This window comes from Saccostrea cucullata, unplaced genomic scaffold (genome assembly GCF_032062105.1).
Source record: "Saccostrea cucullata isolate Sc308-1 unplaced genomic scaffold, CSIRO_AGI_Scuc_v1 ctg877, whole genome shotgun sequence".
NCBI classification, from domain to species: domain Eukaryota; kingdom Metazoa; phylum Mollusca; class Bivalvia; order Ostreida; family Ostreidae; genus Saccostrea; species Saccostrea cuccullata.
Genome location: NW_026933070.1, coordinates 365,497 through 382,815, shown reverse-complemented (window position 1 = coordinate 382,815; position 17,319 = coordinate 365,497). Strand labels below are relative to the sequence as shown.

Sequence of the window (17,319 nt, the reverse complement as noted above, 5' to 3'; positions counted from 1 at the left end):
TTTAAGCAATTTTTATCCGATACTTTGAAATAGACCTACATAAAAAATTTAAACTAGTTCTTCTTCATGAAACTGTAATCAAAATCCAGCATCTGAAGCAAATTTGAGAGTTTTCATCTCTTGGTGCAACATTTGTGCAAGTTTGGTTTATACAATGTTATATAAGCCTTATAGTTTTTTGGTAATAGACCTGCACCCATAACTTTTACCTGGTCTATTATCTGAAAAATGTATGTCGAATTCAGCATCCGAAGCAAGTCCATTAGTGTGCATCCTAAGATGTATCGTCCATGCAAGTTTGCTCATTATAGGGCTCATAGTTAATTGGAAATGAAACATGCATTAAAAACTAACATTTTCACTCATCCACAAAAAGTAGGTCAGATTCAGCATCCGAAGCAAGCCTGGTAGTATGCATCCTTAGATGTATCATCCATGCAAGTTTGGTCATTAAAGAACTCATAGTTACTTGGAAATGAAACCTGCACAAAAAACTTTAACTTGTTCACTCAACCGGATTATGTAGGTCAGATTCAGGATCCGAAGCAAGCCTGGTAGTATGCATCCTTAGATGTATCATCCATGCAAGTTTGGTCAACATAGGGCTTATAGTTTCTTGGAATTAAAACCTGCACCAAAAACTTTAACCTGTTCACTCAACCCAAAAATGTAGGTCAGATTCAGCATCCGAAGCAAGCCTGGTAGTAAGTATCCTTAGATATATCATCTATGCAAGTTTGGTCAACATAGGGCTTATAGTTACTTGGAAATGAAACCTGCACCAAAAACTTTAACCTGTTCACTCAACCGTAAAATGTAGGTCAGATTCAGCATCCGAAGCAAGCCCGGTTTTATGCATCCTTAGATGTACCATCCATGCAAGTTTGGTCAACATAGGGCTTATAGTTACTTGGAAATGAAACCTTCACCAAAAACTTTAACCTGTTCACTCAACCGTAAAAATGTAGGTCAGATTCAGCATCCGAAGCAAGCCCGGTTGTATGCATCCTTAGATGTATCATCCATGCAAGTTTGGTCAACATAGGGCTTATAGTTACTTGGAAATGAAACCTACACCAAAAACTTTAACCTGTTCACTCAACCGGATTATGTAGGTCAGATTCAGGATCCGAAGCAAGCCTGGTAGTATGCATCCTTAGATGTATCATCCATGCAAGTTTGGTCAACATAGGGCTTATAGTTACTTGGAAATGAAACCTACACCAAAAACTTTAACCTGTTCACTCAACCGTAAAATGTAGGTCAGATTCAGCATCCGAAGCAAGCCCGGTTGTATGCATCCTTAGATGTATCATCCATGCAAGTTTGGTCAACATAGGGCTTATAGTTACTTGGAAATGAAACCTACACCAAAAACTTTAACCTGTTCACTCAACCGGAAAATGTAGGTCAGATTCAGCATCCGAAGCAAGCCCGGTTGTATGCATCCTTAGATGTACCATCCATGCAAGTTTGGTCAACATAGGGCTTATAGTTACTTGGAAATGAAACCAACACCAAAAACTGCACCAAAAATGTTAACCTGCTCCAAAAACATTAACCTGGTCATTCCTTTGCTGAAATTGCAGCATCTGAAACTTTGACTGGTACAATGAAACACACTAGAACCATCTTCCATGCATGTCTAATCAATAAAGGACATAGAAGTACTTAAAAAGAAAACTGCTCCAAAAAACTTAACCTGGGACGCCGACGCCGAGGGTATTACATAAGCTCCCCCAACTTCGTTGAGGTGAGCTAAAAATCAACTAAATCTAAACTAGGCACTCTAAAACATGGGGTTTAGACATCAATTACATATCGCTGCTTGAACAATCCTTATGCTTTTCCTCTAGAATCACAACATCGTAGAGCTACAAACCAACATAAGATTTAAATTTTCATCTTCTTTTCTTTGCAGTTTTCTTTTCTTCTGAAGGCTGGATTGATTCTGTAAAATCACATTTGAATCACAGTATAAATGCCACTTATTTTAAAATATAATACGCAAGAGACAGTTAAGACGTATTTCTGCATAACAGAATTATACAAATACCGATACATAAAACTATCTGGTACAAAAAGGCATGTTAAACATCTTTTTTTAATCTTAAAAACTAAACATAACTCAGAAACACATAAATCCACAATGCAAATTATCAAATTCCAAGAAATCCTTTAACAATCCCAATGGAGCAGAATATAGAGGAATAAACATCAAACGCAGATACCACAATCAAGGAAGGCGTTCAAAATCTTCAGGGAATGTTTACTCTGGTGAAGTTCATAAATAAGAAAAACTATGAACAATTACTACATGTACCGAAAACTTAATATGAAATTTTGCAAGATTTTTAAGAATCAAAAGAAACCCAAATGGAAAATTCACAAACACTGAAATTACCGAAAAGGGGAAAATGAGATGATAGTTAATGGAAAAAATACATGAAACGCACAGAAGCTTGACTTTTTAAAAAGAAGAAAGGGGAAAAAAAATGAGAAAATCAACACAAAACATGGAAAGGAACAACAGAAAAAGGAGAAAAATAATGTGGAAAATGTGAAGTTTTGCGATAGTAATTGTCAATATACGAGAGAAGTGAAGAGAACATTAGGAACTAATGAGTCAAAATGTATAAAGAGGCAAGATGACACTCACCCAAAGGCTCTTCGTTGATCGTAGGTTGTCTCTGCATCTTGGCCCTCCTCAGCTTCGCATTTTGCTGGATAGAGTCTTGTTCTTGCTTCTCTTTTGCTACAAAGAATTCGTCTACTTTTCTCCTCAGTCTCATCAGTTCCGGATTTCTCTCCCAATCATTTGAGGAATCCTCATCCATGCTGATATCTATAGAAGTGGAGGAGGTGGAGGATAATCGTCCCTTTGTGACAGACTTAGATTCACTGAGTCTGTCTTCCAGAAAGTCTTGCAGAGAACCTTCTCTTGAACCTTTCCTAGCAAATCTCTTCCTTCTTGCCTCAATATCATCCTCCTCTAGTGAGCTTTGCGAAGATATTGAACAGTCACTAGTCCTTCTTTCTAGATTCCTAACTGAAATACATTAGATATAAAATCTTTAAATAAAGTCTTTATTCTATATTCACCCTGACAAACCCTTAAGAAGCTTTATGGAATTTGCTTAACATTATACCTCTGTTCGTCTTTATGCCTGCACAGTAATTCTCTTCATAATTTTAGTGCTTTTTCCATAATTTTCGACAAAATTTATTAGCCACAATACAAACATTGTTTTTTTTTTTATTTTCAACTTCGATAAATTTTTCTAAAAGGTTTTTGTCATACTCTGCTTCCCCAACTGCTGAAAATATTTAAGACATACATGACAATTCTTTAAAATTGATTCAAGAGGGTATTAGATAAATGAGTATTTAAACTCTGGTGGGTTTTTTTAGTAGGTGATCGAAAATTTTACATGAGCTAATGAATTAAAATCCACTAACTTTGCCCTTCAGCTTCTTCATCGTCACTGTAATCAACATCCATCTCCTCTGCATCTTTCTTAAGTTTCTCTAAATAATTTGAGCTCTCAAGAAAATCAACTTCTCGAAAATCCTCCTCAATGAAATAATCATCACCACTCAAATCGCCATACTGCTCTCGTTCTTTCTTTGGACATTCCCGAAACACGTAGTTGAAGTTCAGTCTTGTTTTTCTTAAATTAAAAGTTGGGGTCTTTTCGTCACCTCTGTTTGGTAAAGGCAGCTGATGATGCTGTGAAGGATCATCATCACTATCATTAGAAGAATCATCATCTGAAGATGAAGTTGCAGTAACTTCAGCTCCCACAAAAGCCCCTGCTTTGAGCATGGTTTGCAGTTCATCATATGTGTGAAAAAATTTTGTTGTTTCTTTTTTGCTTCTCCTCTTTTTTCTAGTGGCTTCAAACTTGCCACTCTCAAAGTCCTGTACAACAAAAGAAGTTAAAGTATTTTTATACAATTAAGTATTACTTAAACTAGATTTAGGAGTAAATCTTTCCTAACCTCACTTTGACAATTTTTTGGTACTGTGTCCAGAAGATTAAAATGCAACTCAAAACAATCTTACGCAACCAAGATTTTAGAATACAAAAAATGACTAAATATCAAAACAATTTGCTTAAGAAGATCCGTTCCCATACCTTATCTCAATCAACAAAATATTCATTATTTGCTGAAAACAATGGACAAATTCGCTTTTGTATTTAGATCTTTATCAATACATTCTGACCTTGTAGAACTGGACAGCTTTTGTTATTTTCTTGGTTTCTTTGACCTGTGTCAGGGTCCAGATGTGGTTGTTCTTTATGTGTTGGTATTCTGGATGATCCATAGGCAAACCTCCAAGTTTAGTTAAATGCATCACATGCTCATAATCAGCAATAGCCTCATAGAGCTTATTAATAGGCTCATCTGCAATTCAAAAATACTAGTATACTGGTATATCTGACTACTGGCATACCATTCTAGTACATCATTCTCAATTAAACTTTTTCTTTCCTCTTTTATTCTCTAATTTAAATATTGCAATAAGAAAACAAATTTCATTTTTTTTCAAAATTGACGGTATACTTTTCGAACATATTCTGCATCTTCAATGGTAAGAGATGTATTGGTTTTAGCTATATTTGTTTTAGCTATTTAATTGTAAAACTGTGTTCATACAAGATATCTTTCATAGATGTTATCTTAAGGTAAAACAAAGTTTTATATCAAATGAATGTACAAATTGTTAATGTTTAATCATACAGAATATATAGGTCAGATGCAGCATGTCAAGTATAGTTGGTGGTGTGTATATCTGGATAATCAACTCAATAAGTGCATTATGAACTAGATGCTGTCATGACACAGTAATACCCGCACTAAGGTGTTTGCCTCTAAATGCACACTCCTCTAAAATTAGGCTTTACCAAAGAAAAAGTCAATATAATTTAATAATTTACATAATAGGGCCTCCATGTATTCATCAAATTGAGCATAATATTCTCAAGTGAACATGTGACCCGTCACCATGGGCCTCGATCTTATAGGTACATGTATTTCATATTCATAATTCATTACCAGTCTGAAATTAAACAACAGAATTCAATTAATGATGTAAATTAGGTTTGAAACAAGGGTGGGGGGGGGGGGTAAATTTTTGGCCCATAATTGGAACTTTTTAAATCTATTTTCTCATATAGATCAACAACAAATATTATTCAAATTAGTTTAAAGCGTTTTTGATGATTTTTTCCAAAATGTACAAACTTTTTTTTATACTTGATTAGGCAGAAACACCTTGAAAGCTGCCATATACCATTTATACCCAATCAATTTAGTCAACCCCCACCCTTCTCCCATCAACACACACACGCGCAAACACACCCTATTTTCCTGTTTTTGGAAATAGGCCTAGATGGCAAAGTTAAGATGTACCATCTTTTGTAAATAATAATTTTAAATTTGTTCTTATACTGTAAATGTATCTGAAGACCTGCATCACATTGGGCTTGCGTCACGTACCTAACTTAAGTACTAGTTTTACCATTATCATTTTTAGATAGCACTGCACGTGCAGTACTAGGCCTAGTGTTGTGTACACATCATTGCATGTATGTCAGTTGGAATTATTTTGTGTTTAATTGGATTATATTTCATGAAGTTGGAGCTATGGCAGTCGGTAAGTACACGTTTTGGTATAGATTTGGGTAAAATAGTCTGAAATGCAACTGGTTAGGTTAAAGTTTAAAGGATCAAAGGTCATCCGATGCTGCAATAAGACGAATTTCACATTCTAAAGAGTTATCGCCCGTTATCGACGTTACATTCAGTTACAAAATACAGAATTTTTTTCTGAGAGGGAGGGGGGACTTCCAGACCAGAATTTTCTGAGAAGCAAATAAAAGAAGTTATGGTGGTGTCTGTTTTCTAGGGTGGAGGGCATCCAAAGTCTTTTTTATATTATAGTCCTGCAAATCCGGGGGGGGGGATCTCAAGATACACTTCCAGTCCCTGTAAACAGTAATGGCAAATGATCATGTGACTCCTAAATAGTAGGAAACTTTTTCCATTTGACAATACATAATTTTGCGCTTTTTGTGTTATTATGTTATGTAAATTTAATGGTATAAAGGTTTTGAACCCCCTGGAGGTCATCCCCACTCTCCTAATGATTCTAACTGGAAATGTTCACAATATGACTGCATTAAATGAAATAAAAGTGCATCAATGATAAGATTGCTTGACATTTCATTCATCAACCTATCCTCCTAGAATTAGGAATGAAAATCATTCAAAGAGATGGACCACATTAAAGTATTTGTATATAGGCTATTAACATATTTTTTTAAAAATGTAAAACAAGCAGTAGTTTGCATACATGTCATGAATATAAACAGGGGTCTGGGATGGGGTGAAGGGAAGGATTGAGTTCCTGTCTCTTTACGTCTTAATGGTTGAAAACTCCTAAAATGAATGTTGACCTCAAATCCGACTTGTCCTCATTATTTTTCAAGTGGGGGTGTCTCCATTTGAGTGAAAAATTCCTGAGAGGGATGTTTAACAACAAACAAACAATTAAATGACATAAAAACACAATATTGATTTGCGTTAAGAAATATGCAGGGGATTTTTTCCATCATAAATCTTCTTCTCAAGAACAGCAAGGGCATTATTGTCCCCCGTTTTGGGGGAAAGGGAGGGAACATTATACACTTATTTAATGACTACGAGGTAAACAGTCAAACTGTTGTCCCGAGGTAGTGGGGGAGACCTGGGAAACTGTTGCCCAAGGCCGAAGGCCAAGGGCAACAGTTTCCCAGGTCTCCCCCACGTACTACTGAGGGACAACAGTTTGACTGTTTCACCGAGTAGTCATTGAATAAGTGTTTTATTACCTAACCTACTATATAATTAATTAAATTGGAATAAAAACACACAAACAATCAATAAAAAGTTTTCACAATTGTTTATTCACATACTTGTCTATCAATTAGCTGAATACATAATATAAAGACTAAATTAATATTTTTATTTTAAAGTAATACTTAATAAATTTATTGTTTGTGTGTTTTGTTTAAATTTAATTCATTATAGAGCAGGTAAATAGTGATGTCGTGATCATCAAAACGCTTGAATATCACAATGACGCTTTAACCAGTCAACAGTTCATTCAGTGGACCGGTCAACAGTTCACTGTTTCATGATCACGCAAAAACATAAAGTAAACCGTGAAACAGTTCAAAATGCCTAATTATAATTTAGATAGTAAGTTAGGTAATAATAAATCTTATTTGTCTGTCAGTCTGGCCATCTTTGACAGTATGTTCATCTGTCACAATAAATTTAACCTTGATCATAACTTTTGAATAATATGAGATAGGGCTTTTATATTTCACATGTACATTACCACAAAACTTTCTAAATGTACTATGATTTTTTAACCCAAGTGAGACCTTGACCTCAAAATTTTACCTACTTTCCAAAAAATAACATTTTAAATTAATCATTTTGAAAGAGAAAAGATATGGCATTTAAATTATGCATGTATATTACATGTGAAAAGACTTTTCTAAATATATCATGACTTTTGACTTTCTGATCTTGACGTAGAAGTTTAACCTACTTTTCAAAAATATTATATTATATATTTATATATATATAACTTTTGATTGAAAAGAGATGGGTCTTTCATATTTGACATGTACTTTACCTGCAACAAAATATTTCGAGCATGCGATGATTTCCCCCCTTTGACCTAATTTTCATAAAGTGACATATGATAGGGATGCATATTTGATACACAATCTGCCATAAATTATGGCATCCCATTCACTTAAACACAGAAAGCAAAGGACCACAATTCTTTGAATTTGCATGTATAATCTTGATATGGAAACATCCTCATATAATGTATATTCAAGTTTTTTATGCTACGCCATGATTAGGAATACATGTATTAGTTTTTGTCATGTCCGTCCTCCACCCTTCCATCTGTCTTTCCATCGAGCTCAAAGAAATTACTTTCTAGATATTTTATCAAAGTTCATATGCTGATGCATATACTGATGTAAACTATCCAACTGTGGCAATATTTTTTATGCGCCCGGATCGATAGATCCCGGGCATATATTGTTTTTGTCCTGTCTGTTTGTCTGTTTATCTGTTTGTCTGTTTGTCTGTTGTCAACTTTAACTTTGGCCATAACTTTTGAACAATAAGAGATAGAGACTTCATATTTGGTATGCATACTCCACTAAAGTCCTTTCAAATGACATCAAGGTCAATGACCTTGTGACCTTGACTGTGACCTATATGCTAAAAATAGCTTTTTCCACTGTTTGTCATAACTTTTTAACCATAGGAGATAGGGACTTGATATTTAGTATGCATACTCCTCTAATAAAGCCCTTTCAGTTGACAACAAGGTCAATGATCTTGTGACCTTGACTGTGACTTATATGCTAAAAAAAGCTTTTTACACTTTTTGCCATAACTTTTGAACCATAGGAGATAGTCCTGAACCTCATATTTGGGATGCATACTCCACTGATTAAGTTCTTTCAGATGACACCATGGTCAATGACCTTGTGACCTTGACCGTGACCTAGATGCTAAAAATAGCTTTTTACACTTTTTGCCATAACTTTTTTACCATAGGAGATAGGAACTTCATATTTAGGATGCATACTCCACTGATTAAATTCTTTCAAATGACACCATGGTCAATGACTTTGACTGTGACCTATATGCTAAAAATAGCTTTTTACACTTTTGGCCATAACTTTTAAACCATAGTAGATAGGGACTTCATATTTGGGATGCATACTCCACTGATTGAGTTCTTTCAAATGACACCACGGCCAGTGACCTTGTGACCTTGACTGTGACCAATATGCTAAAAACAGATTTTTTGAACTTTGTTTCCGCCGGGCGCATAGTGTTTCACAAACACATCTTGTTTACCTTTACTTTCCTTTGACCTTTACTTAACTTTTCTTAAAATTAGTGTTTAGCTTTATTTTAGAGAAACCATAATGATTCAAGTTGTGTAATGAAACTTCACATGATGATACATACTGATGTAAGCAATTAAAGCTTTACAATGCTTCACTCTTTTTTACCTTGACATTTCCTGTGATCTTGACCTCACTGTCTTAGACTAGATCAGTTTTGAATAAACAGTTCAAGATATATTAATCAAACTTCATATGCTAATACATACTGATGAGAGCTATTATTGCATTAACTTATTTTGACCTTGAATTTTCTTTTGACCTTGACCTCACTTTTTAAAATATGTGTTTATCTAAGTTTCAAATAAACCATTAATTATATTTTTATCAAAATTCATTTGATAATAGTAAATTCACACTGATGTAAGCTTTTCAGCTAGAACAACATTTTGACCACAACCTTTCCTTTGACTTCTCTTTTCTTAAAACAAAGTGTTAAGCTCACTTTTATTAAATCATTAAAGATATTTTTATCAAACATAATAAGCTAATATGTATTAGTGAGAGCTATTCAGCTGCATCAAAAACTTCATCTTGCACATTCCTGTGACCTTGACCTCCCTCCTCTTTAATATGTATTTTGCTTAGTTTTTAAGAAATAATTTAAGACATTTTTATGTTTAACATGCACTTATACATAATTTGATGAGAATTTATTATCTATATCCAATTTATTTATATTTTAGTTTCAATTCTGAAAAAAAAACTGTTTAAGATATTTTCATCAAACTTTATACACAAATACAAATTTTAGTTTTTAGTTTTTAGCTCACCTGAGCTGAAGGCTCAAGTGAGCTTTTCTGATCAGATTTTGTCCGGCGTCCGTCTGTCTGTCTAGCTGTCTGTAAACTTTTCACATTTTCGACTTCTTCTCAAGAACCACTGGGCCATTTCAACCAAACTTGCCACAAAGCATCCTTGGGTGAAGGGGATTCAAGTTTTTTCAAATGAAGGGCCATGCCCTCATTCCAGGGGAGATAATTGGGAATTAATGAAAATTTGGTGGCATGTTTTAAAAATCTTCTTCTCAAGAACCACTATGCCAGGAAAGATGAAACTTATGGGTTAACATCCTCAGGTAGTGAATATTCAAATGTGTTCAAATCATGACCCCCGGGGGTAGGGCAGGGCCAAAATGGCCGACTAAAGTTTTATATAGAAATATATTGGAAAATTCTTTAAAAATCTTCTTCTCAAGAACCACTGTGCCAGGAAAGATGAAACTTATGGAGTAACATCCTCAGATAGTGTAGATTCAAGTTTGTTCAAATCATGACCCCCGGGGGTAGGGCAGGGCCAAAATGGCTGATCAAAGTTTTACATAGAAATATATAGGAAAATTCTTTGAAAATCTTCTTCTCAAGAATGACAAAGCCATAATTCATCAAATTTATATGGAAGCATCCTCAGGTAGTGAAGATTCAAGTTTGTTCAAATCATGACCCTTGGGGTAGGGCGGGGCCAAAAAGGCCGACCAAAGTTTTACATAGAAATTTATGGGAAAATTCTTTAAAAATCTTCTTCTCAAGAATGACAAATCCATAATTCAACATATTTATATGGAAGCATCTTCAGGTAGTGTAGATTCAAAAATTTGTACAAATCATGACCCCAGGGGGTAGGGCGGGGCCAAAATGGCCGACCAAAGTTTTACATAGAAATATATGGAAAATTCTTTGAAGAAAAGCAAATCCATGATTGATCATGGGATTACTTTTGGATTTTAACTTTTCAATTATAAACCAATTTCTACTTTTTCTTAGCTTCAGTACTCAGGTGAGCGATGTGGCCCATGGGCCTCTTGTTTAATGTACCATTAGTAATACACATCTGGCGGGACATTCATGTCCTATAGACATATTTCTAGTTTTTCAAATCATCACCTCAGGCTAGGGTCAGGCAACAATTAGGGATCAAAGTTTTATTTAGGAATAAAAGGAAACACATCTTTAAAGTTCTTCTTTTCAGGAACACCAAGAGCATGATTAATATGGAAATATTCTCAAGAGGTGTAGATTCAAGTTTGTACAAATCATGACCACCAGGGTTAGGGAGGTGCCATATTATTCCAGCCCCTTTTTGCCATCCATATGAAAATTCAAATTTTGAAACCATTTTACACATACACAAAACAAACCAATCATTTTCTAAATGATCATGGTTTAAAGCTATTGCAGCATAAGATATTAGGGAAGTTCTTGAAAGCAGGGTGATTAAACATGTCAAATATATGTAAAAAAAAAAATATATAAAAATTCTACCTCGATTTGATCCCCATCCCCCCCACCCCCCGGTCAAAATGAAAATTCCGAAAACTTACTGCACATCTACATGACACCACCAACCATCTCTTAAAATATGATTAGGCTGCTGAGAAAAATGTAGAAGGAGTTCAGGGAAGAAGGGGCTTTTTGTATAAAAAAAAACGTCATTTTTCGACCCCCATTTGATCCCCCGGGGCAAAATCAAAATTCCAAAACCTTACTGCACATCTACATGACACCACCAACCATCTCTCAAAAGATGATTAGGCTGCTGAGTAAAATATAGAAGGAGTTCAGAGAAGAAGGGGCTTTTTGTATAAAAAACGTCATTTTTCAACCCCCATTTGATCCCCTGGGGCAAAATCAAAATTCCGAAACCTTACTGCACATCTACATGACACCACCAACCATCTCTCAAAAGATGATTAGGCTGCTGAGTAAAATGTAGAAGGAGTTCAGGGAAGAAGGGGCTTTTTGTATAAAAAACATCATTTTTCGACCCCCATTTGATCCCCTGGGGCAAAATCAAAATTCCGAAACCTTACTGCACATCTACATGACACCACCAACCATCTCTCAAAAGATGATTAGGCTGCTGAGTAAAATGTAGAAGGAGTTCAGGGAAGAAGGGGCTTTTTGTATAAAAAACATCATTTTTCGACCCCCATTTGATCCCCTGGGGCAAAATCAAAATTCCGAAACCTTACTGCACATCTACATGACACCACCAACCATCTCTCAAAAGATGATTAGGCTGCTGAGTAAAATGTAGAAGGAGTTCAGGGAAGAAGGGGCTTTTTGTATAAAAAAACGTCATTTTTCGACCCCCATTTGATCCCCCGGGGCAAAATGAAAATTCCGAAACCTTACTGCACATCTACATGACACCACCAACCATCTCTCAAAAGATGATTAGGCTGCTGAGTAAAATGTAGAAGGAGTTCAGGGAAGAAGGGGCTTTTTGTATAAAAAAAAAAAAACGTCATTTTTCGACCCCCATTTGATCCCCCGGGGCAAAATCAAAATTCCGAAACCTTACTGCACATCTACATGACACCCCAACCATCTCCCAAAGGATGATTAAGCTACTGTGAAAAATGTAGGAGGAGTTCAGGGAAGAAGGGGCTTTTTGTATAAAAAACGTCATTTTTCGACCCCCATTTGATCCCCCGGGGCAAAATCAAAATTCCAAAACCTTACTGCACATCTACATGACACCCCCAACCATCTCCCAAAGGATGATTAAGCTACTGTGAAAAATGTAGGAGGAGTTCAGGGAAGAAAAGTGTGACAGACGGACGGACGGACGGACGGACATGAGTAACAACAATATACCCGAACTTTCTTTCGAAAGTGCGGGTATAATAAGACTGGTGCTTACTTAATAATGCACCTCTTTCAAGACTTTTTGGCCAGGTGTGGAGTTAAACTTTATAAATTAACCTGCTCCAAAACTTGCTCGATGTAAGCTTGGTTTGGAATGGCGTACAGTTATCTAATCTAAGAATAGATTTGCTTCTGAAACTTCTACTGGGTCAGAGAACTGATAACAAACATCTCAACTTCATTTGATTCATTGTCAGCTAAAAAGACAAATGTACAATAACCGAAAATTCTTACATTTGTCTCCTCTTTTGTTCTGAAAGTACTCCCAGTAGAGATAAATGGCCCTTTCAATCCTTATGGTGGCTACATCGTGCACTGTTGTGGTAATGGCTTCATGGGGAGGAGACATAACCAGCTTCCTCAAATCGTAAGCTTTCACAATGTCATCCTCCGCTAATCCCATCTCTCCCAACTTCATCTCTGCAAAAGCAAGACATCGCTGAACTTCTGCAAAACTGTCAAACTTTTCCATTTTAAACTGTCTGAACAGTTTCATGGCATATTTGTAATAATTCTCGGCATCTCTATAGCACTGTTTGGCTTGTTCTTTTCTGTTTCTTTTCTCTAGCTCAATACCCTCTCTGTAAAAACATCTCCCAATGTTGTGAATGTACAAAGGGATATCTATATTGTTGAAATTTGTACACTTTTTTACAGCAATATGAAATGCCTTCAAGTGATTGTATTTTGATTTGTCTAGATTTGGTGGCGATAGATTTGCATACACTTTCCCTAAAGAGTTGTACACCAATGCTAGATCAATCCTGTATTTGTTTCTCATGGTCTTCTCTAGTTTGTTAGCCCAAAGTTGTTTTGCATTTTCAAAGTAAATTAATGCCTCTGAATATTTTCTGTCTTTGAGACGTAGCTTTCCAGCAAAATAAAAAGTTGCACCTGCTACTTCAACAAATGAACTAAGACTTCCATTGTCGAAGTGAAAACTTGGTAATGTTTCTGTTAAAATGCAGTTTAGAATATTTTCACCTATTTCATTTCTGTCACTTTCAAAAAACTTTCTTCCAAGGTGTACCTGCCATAATGCAGTTTCCAAGAAATCCCCTCTAGACTTTGACTGCTCAATGAATTTTTCAAGCAGCCTAAACTTAACATAATCTTCAAGAAATAGATCTGCCACTTCTGATATTCTTTTACAAGCCAATATTGGCCTTGAACTCTTCCTTAATTTAAGAAAATCAGGGGTGGTGTTTTGGATCAAGTCATAATATGTTTTCAGATGAACCTTGAAGTCTTTCAAATCTTTCCATGCCTTGACACAATTTTTCTCAAATTTCTCAAAAATGTCACTGTTTTTCTTCTCTACATACTCAATAAACAAATATTTAGCCTCATTTACTGCCTCTTGAAAGTTTTCATCATTTGCAATTTGAGTGAGAAATTCATGGACTAGTGGATGTAGAGAAAATTTTACATTCTTTGATCCAGTTTCAATATCTTCATTCTCCATTTTAGTCAAGTCGTCAACCTCTACAAAATGGCGGCTCTTCAGATAAATCAAATTGGCATTGGTTTCGGCAATAATTGTGTCTTCATAACTCAAGGTGTCCTCACCTAACACAATAGCTGCAGAGGACAAATCAAACTTAGCTGTTCCAAACACATGCAACTTTACCATAATATCTTGTTTCTGTTTATCTAAGGTTTCAAATGTTTGGGTGAGACATCTACTTTCCATTTTCAGCCCAGGAAAATCCTTTTCGAGCTTTTTAGCCAGCATTTCAGGGTTAACCCTCCCACTTCTGATTGCTGCCCCAACTGATTTAATGGCCAAAGGACTTCCTCCACATAGATCTACAATCTTTCGACAGACCTCATTTTCAGGGGAAGCCTGAAACATGTGGAAGAATTATTCTTATGACCTTTGGGAAAGAATCATATCAACTTCCTGTAAAAAAAATTCGTCACACTCATAAAATAAATTCCACACCTTACTACAAACCATTGAATACCCTCTATGTAGTAAAATTAAATGAAGTAAACTGCCTCATCAAAGTTTTTTTTCTTTTATATGTACAATTTGAATGATCTTACATTTTGGCTATAAGGTTAATTATCTTTTTTCTTTTTAGTAACTTTACCATTAACAGAAAGACCTGTTTAAACTAAAGCTTAACTTACCGTAAATGGTCTTCTACAACAAGCTTTAAACAGTAAAACACCATAATGTTGATTTAGCCTTTGTAGTTCTACCTCATACAATTGACCAAGTCTTTCAGCACTTCTAGATATCTTTCTGATAAATGTCATGTTCAGTTTCTCCTCAGTTACTAATTTTTGTCTCACTGTTAGCAATATTCGAACCTGTCAGCATATAAACACATCTTATTAGAATTTTTTTTTTCCCAACGATCAGCCTTGACACCAGGAACTTTAATCTAAATAACACAGCTTTGGGTATGAACAACAAATTAAAATACTTGGGATTGAAATCATTGAATCAAAGACTTCAAAAAACTGTATCAAAGCTATCTTTGTAAAATGACTTTAAAAACTACCCCATATGACAATAACCTTAAGGTATTCAATCCCTAATAGGAACAAATTCAATGAAATTGAATACATAACAGATATGTAGGCATTGAATATTCAGTTTATTTAGACATACTTCCCATATAGTACTATTAGTATGTATAGTGGGATGTGTCCTAAATTATGACCTTGAATTTTGGTAAGAGTTATCTCCCCTTTTTTTAATTAATAAAAAAAATCAATTTAAAAAAATTTAGCTGGTAAAAAAATTGTTTTAAATGGTCATTCTATTTTTAATGTTTCAATGCATCTTTCCACCGCAGGATTTGTTGATATTCATTTTTAAAATTTTTTTATTGTGAAAAAACGCTTTTCTCCATAGACTTTAATGCAATCTTTGTTAATTAACTACTGCTTAATTAATGACATTTTTTAAACTTTCTCGCGGTCAATCCTTTTCTACTATAAAATGCCTTAATATAATATGAGAGTATTATTTACTTCAGGGATATTTAAGGGTAGCGAATTTGGTCCCATTAGGGATAGAAATCCTTAATAGACCTTGGGAAATTAATATTTACAATCAAATTTAGAATTACTGTAACATATAAATCATAAAATAATATCAATTTACTGATAAAAATATATTTAAAAAAAAAAAAAGATAAACCATGCAAGGATTAATCAAAAATAATTTTTAAAAAAAGCATTTTCCCGGTAATATGAGCTATATAATTTTAACATTTTATACATGTAGAACAAATACCCCTTCAGTTTATCTGATAAAAATCATTTCAAATCTTATATATTTATTCTGCAATATCTGTTCATCAAAATTTAAAAATCCACATTTTGTTTTTTGCTCTCCTTTCTATAATTTTTGTAGTATCCTTTGCCCTAGATCTAATATGAAACAGCTGTGATTCCCATTCAAAATGGGTAGAAAAATGCTGAAATAACACTGGCTACCTTTGTATCTAGTGATTTTGTATCCAAACTAAATCTTTCCAAAAAGTTTAGCAACTGGGTCTTTCTTTGATTGCTTTTCATCATATCATCCAAATTATCCATGAAGAAAATTGTCCCTAGAATTTAAAGACGTGGTATTAATCAATTAAATGTTCATGAATGTGTCTAATACTAGTATTGTACATTGACATGTGCCTAAATATGCTAAGGAGTACAAAAAAAAAATGAATTTAGAAAAATGTATATTTCAATTTGATAAAAAAAAAATAAATAAAGTCATTCTAGTAATGGAGTAAAGGTATCCATGTCCAAGCTTGGAAAATTACTGGAATTATATTTCTAATGATCAAAGATTTTAAAACCTGAATTTAAATTTAAAAATAAGAATAAAACGCTTTAATATACTTTCAACATTTTCCCATTTTTTTTTTAAAAAAATATGATTTGACTAGGTATAGACCTATAGCATCACTTAATAATTATAAAAAAAAATCTTGCAAGAATTTTTTTTTCTTTAATGCATTAATTTAGCGGAAAGTACTTCAAAGTAGGTTTTATTTTATCTTAATTTACGTACAAGAAATCATTTCAAGCCATGTTTTTCACTAAGTAAACATATAATGATTGTTTATTAAATGATGCATTTAGAATTTTTCAGCCCTGAAAACTTATAATTATTTGAATGCTCTCCAAGCTGAACTTCTGAGTTCAAAAGCATCTGCTCCAATATGATATTAACATAGCCCTTATCTAATACAAATTGTATTTTTTATACCCCTCTGTTTCAGGTATTTGCAACAAGTGTACCTGGGGGGAAAATAGGTATCTGAAAAGGATTTGAATGATCTGGACCTCCTACTTTCAAAACAAATGCTTTCCTTATAAGCTAACAGCACCCATAATAATTGATGTGGCAAGATTACAGTACTGACATTAAAGTACCGATATCTCTCAGTTCTTAATATTTCAGATATACAAGTATTTTAAAGATTTTTTACTGGCTTTCAATCCTCTCAGTCCTGTGATTAATTCTGAGTACAGATCTTGTACTTCTGCACTGTTACATTCCTGTCCCACTGCTGCAACTAGATCTCGCAGTAAGTCCACCAAATCTTCCTTCTCTCTGAAAAAAGAGATACACACAATTTGAATGAACCATCAAAAGTCCCTATGAGGAATAAAGTGCCGCGCCACAGCATGATACGCCCGTCAAAAAA

The 17,319-nt window shown here is 34.4% G+C and overlaps 1 protein-coding gene across 3 annotated transcripts in view; it reads right to left on the bottom strand.

Annotated features, from left to right (window-relative positions):
* Nucleotides 1-17,319, bottom strand: part of LOC134237164 (uncharacterized) — a 124,367-nt gene that overhangs the window by 104,599 nt on the left and 2,449 nt on the right. For 2 of the 3 annotated variants that reach the window (XM_062719260.1, XM_062719262.1), the window contains 8 exons: nt 17,101-17,225; nt 16,103-16,218; nt 14,783-14,965; nt 12,881-14,492; nt 4,229-4,410; nt 3,460-3,922; nt 2,660-3,049; nt 1,081-1,951 (listed from right to left, as the gene is read on the bottom strand). In XM_062719260.1, coding sequence (XP_062575244.1) covers nt 1,902-1,951; nt 2,660-3,049; nt 3,460-3,922; nt 4,229-4,410; nt 12,881-14,492; nt 14,783-14,965; nt 16,103-16,218; nt 17,101-17,225 — 3,121 coding nt within the window. In that variant the 3' untranslated portion in view covers nt 1,081-1,901. Of the gene's footprint in view, nt 1-1,080; nt 1,952-2,659; nt 3,050-3,455; nt 3,923-4,228; nt 4,411-12,880; nt 14,493-14,782; nt 14,966-16,102; nt 16,219-17,100; nt 17,226-17,319 lie in introns of those variants that run through there. The other variant, XM_062719261.1, reaches the window with a different exon arrangement.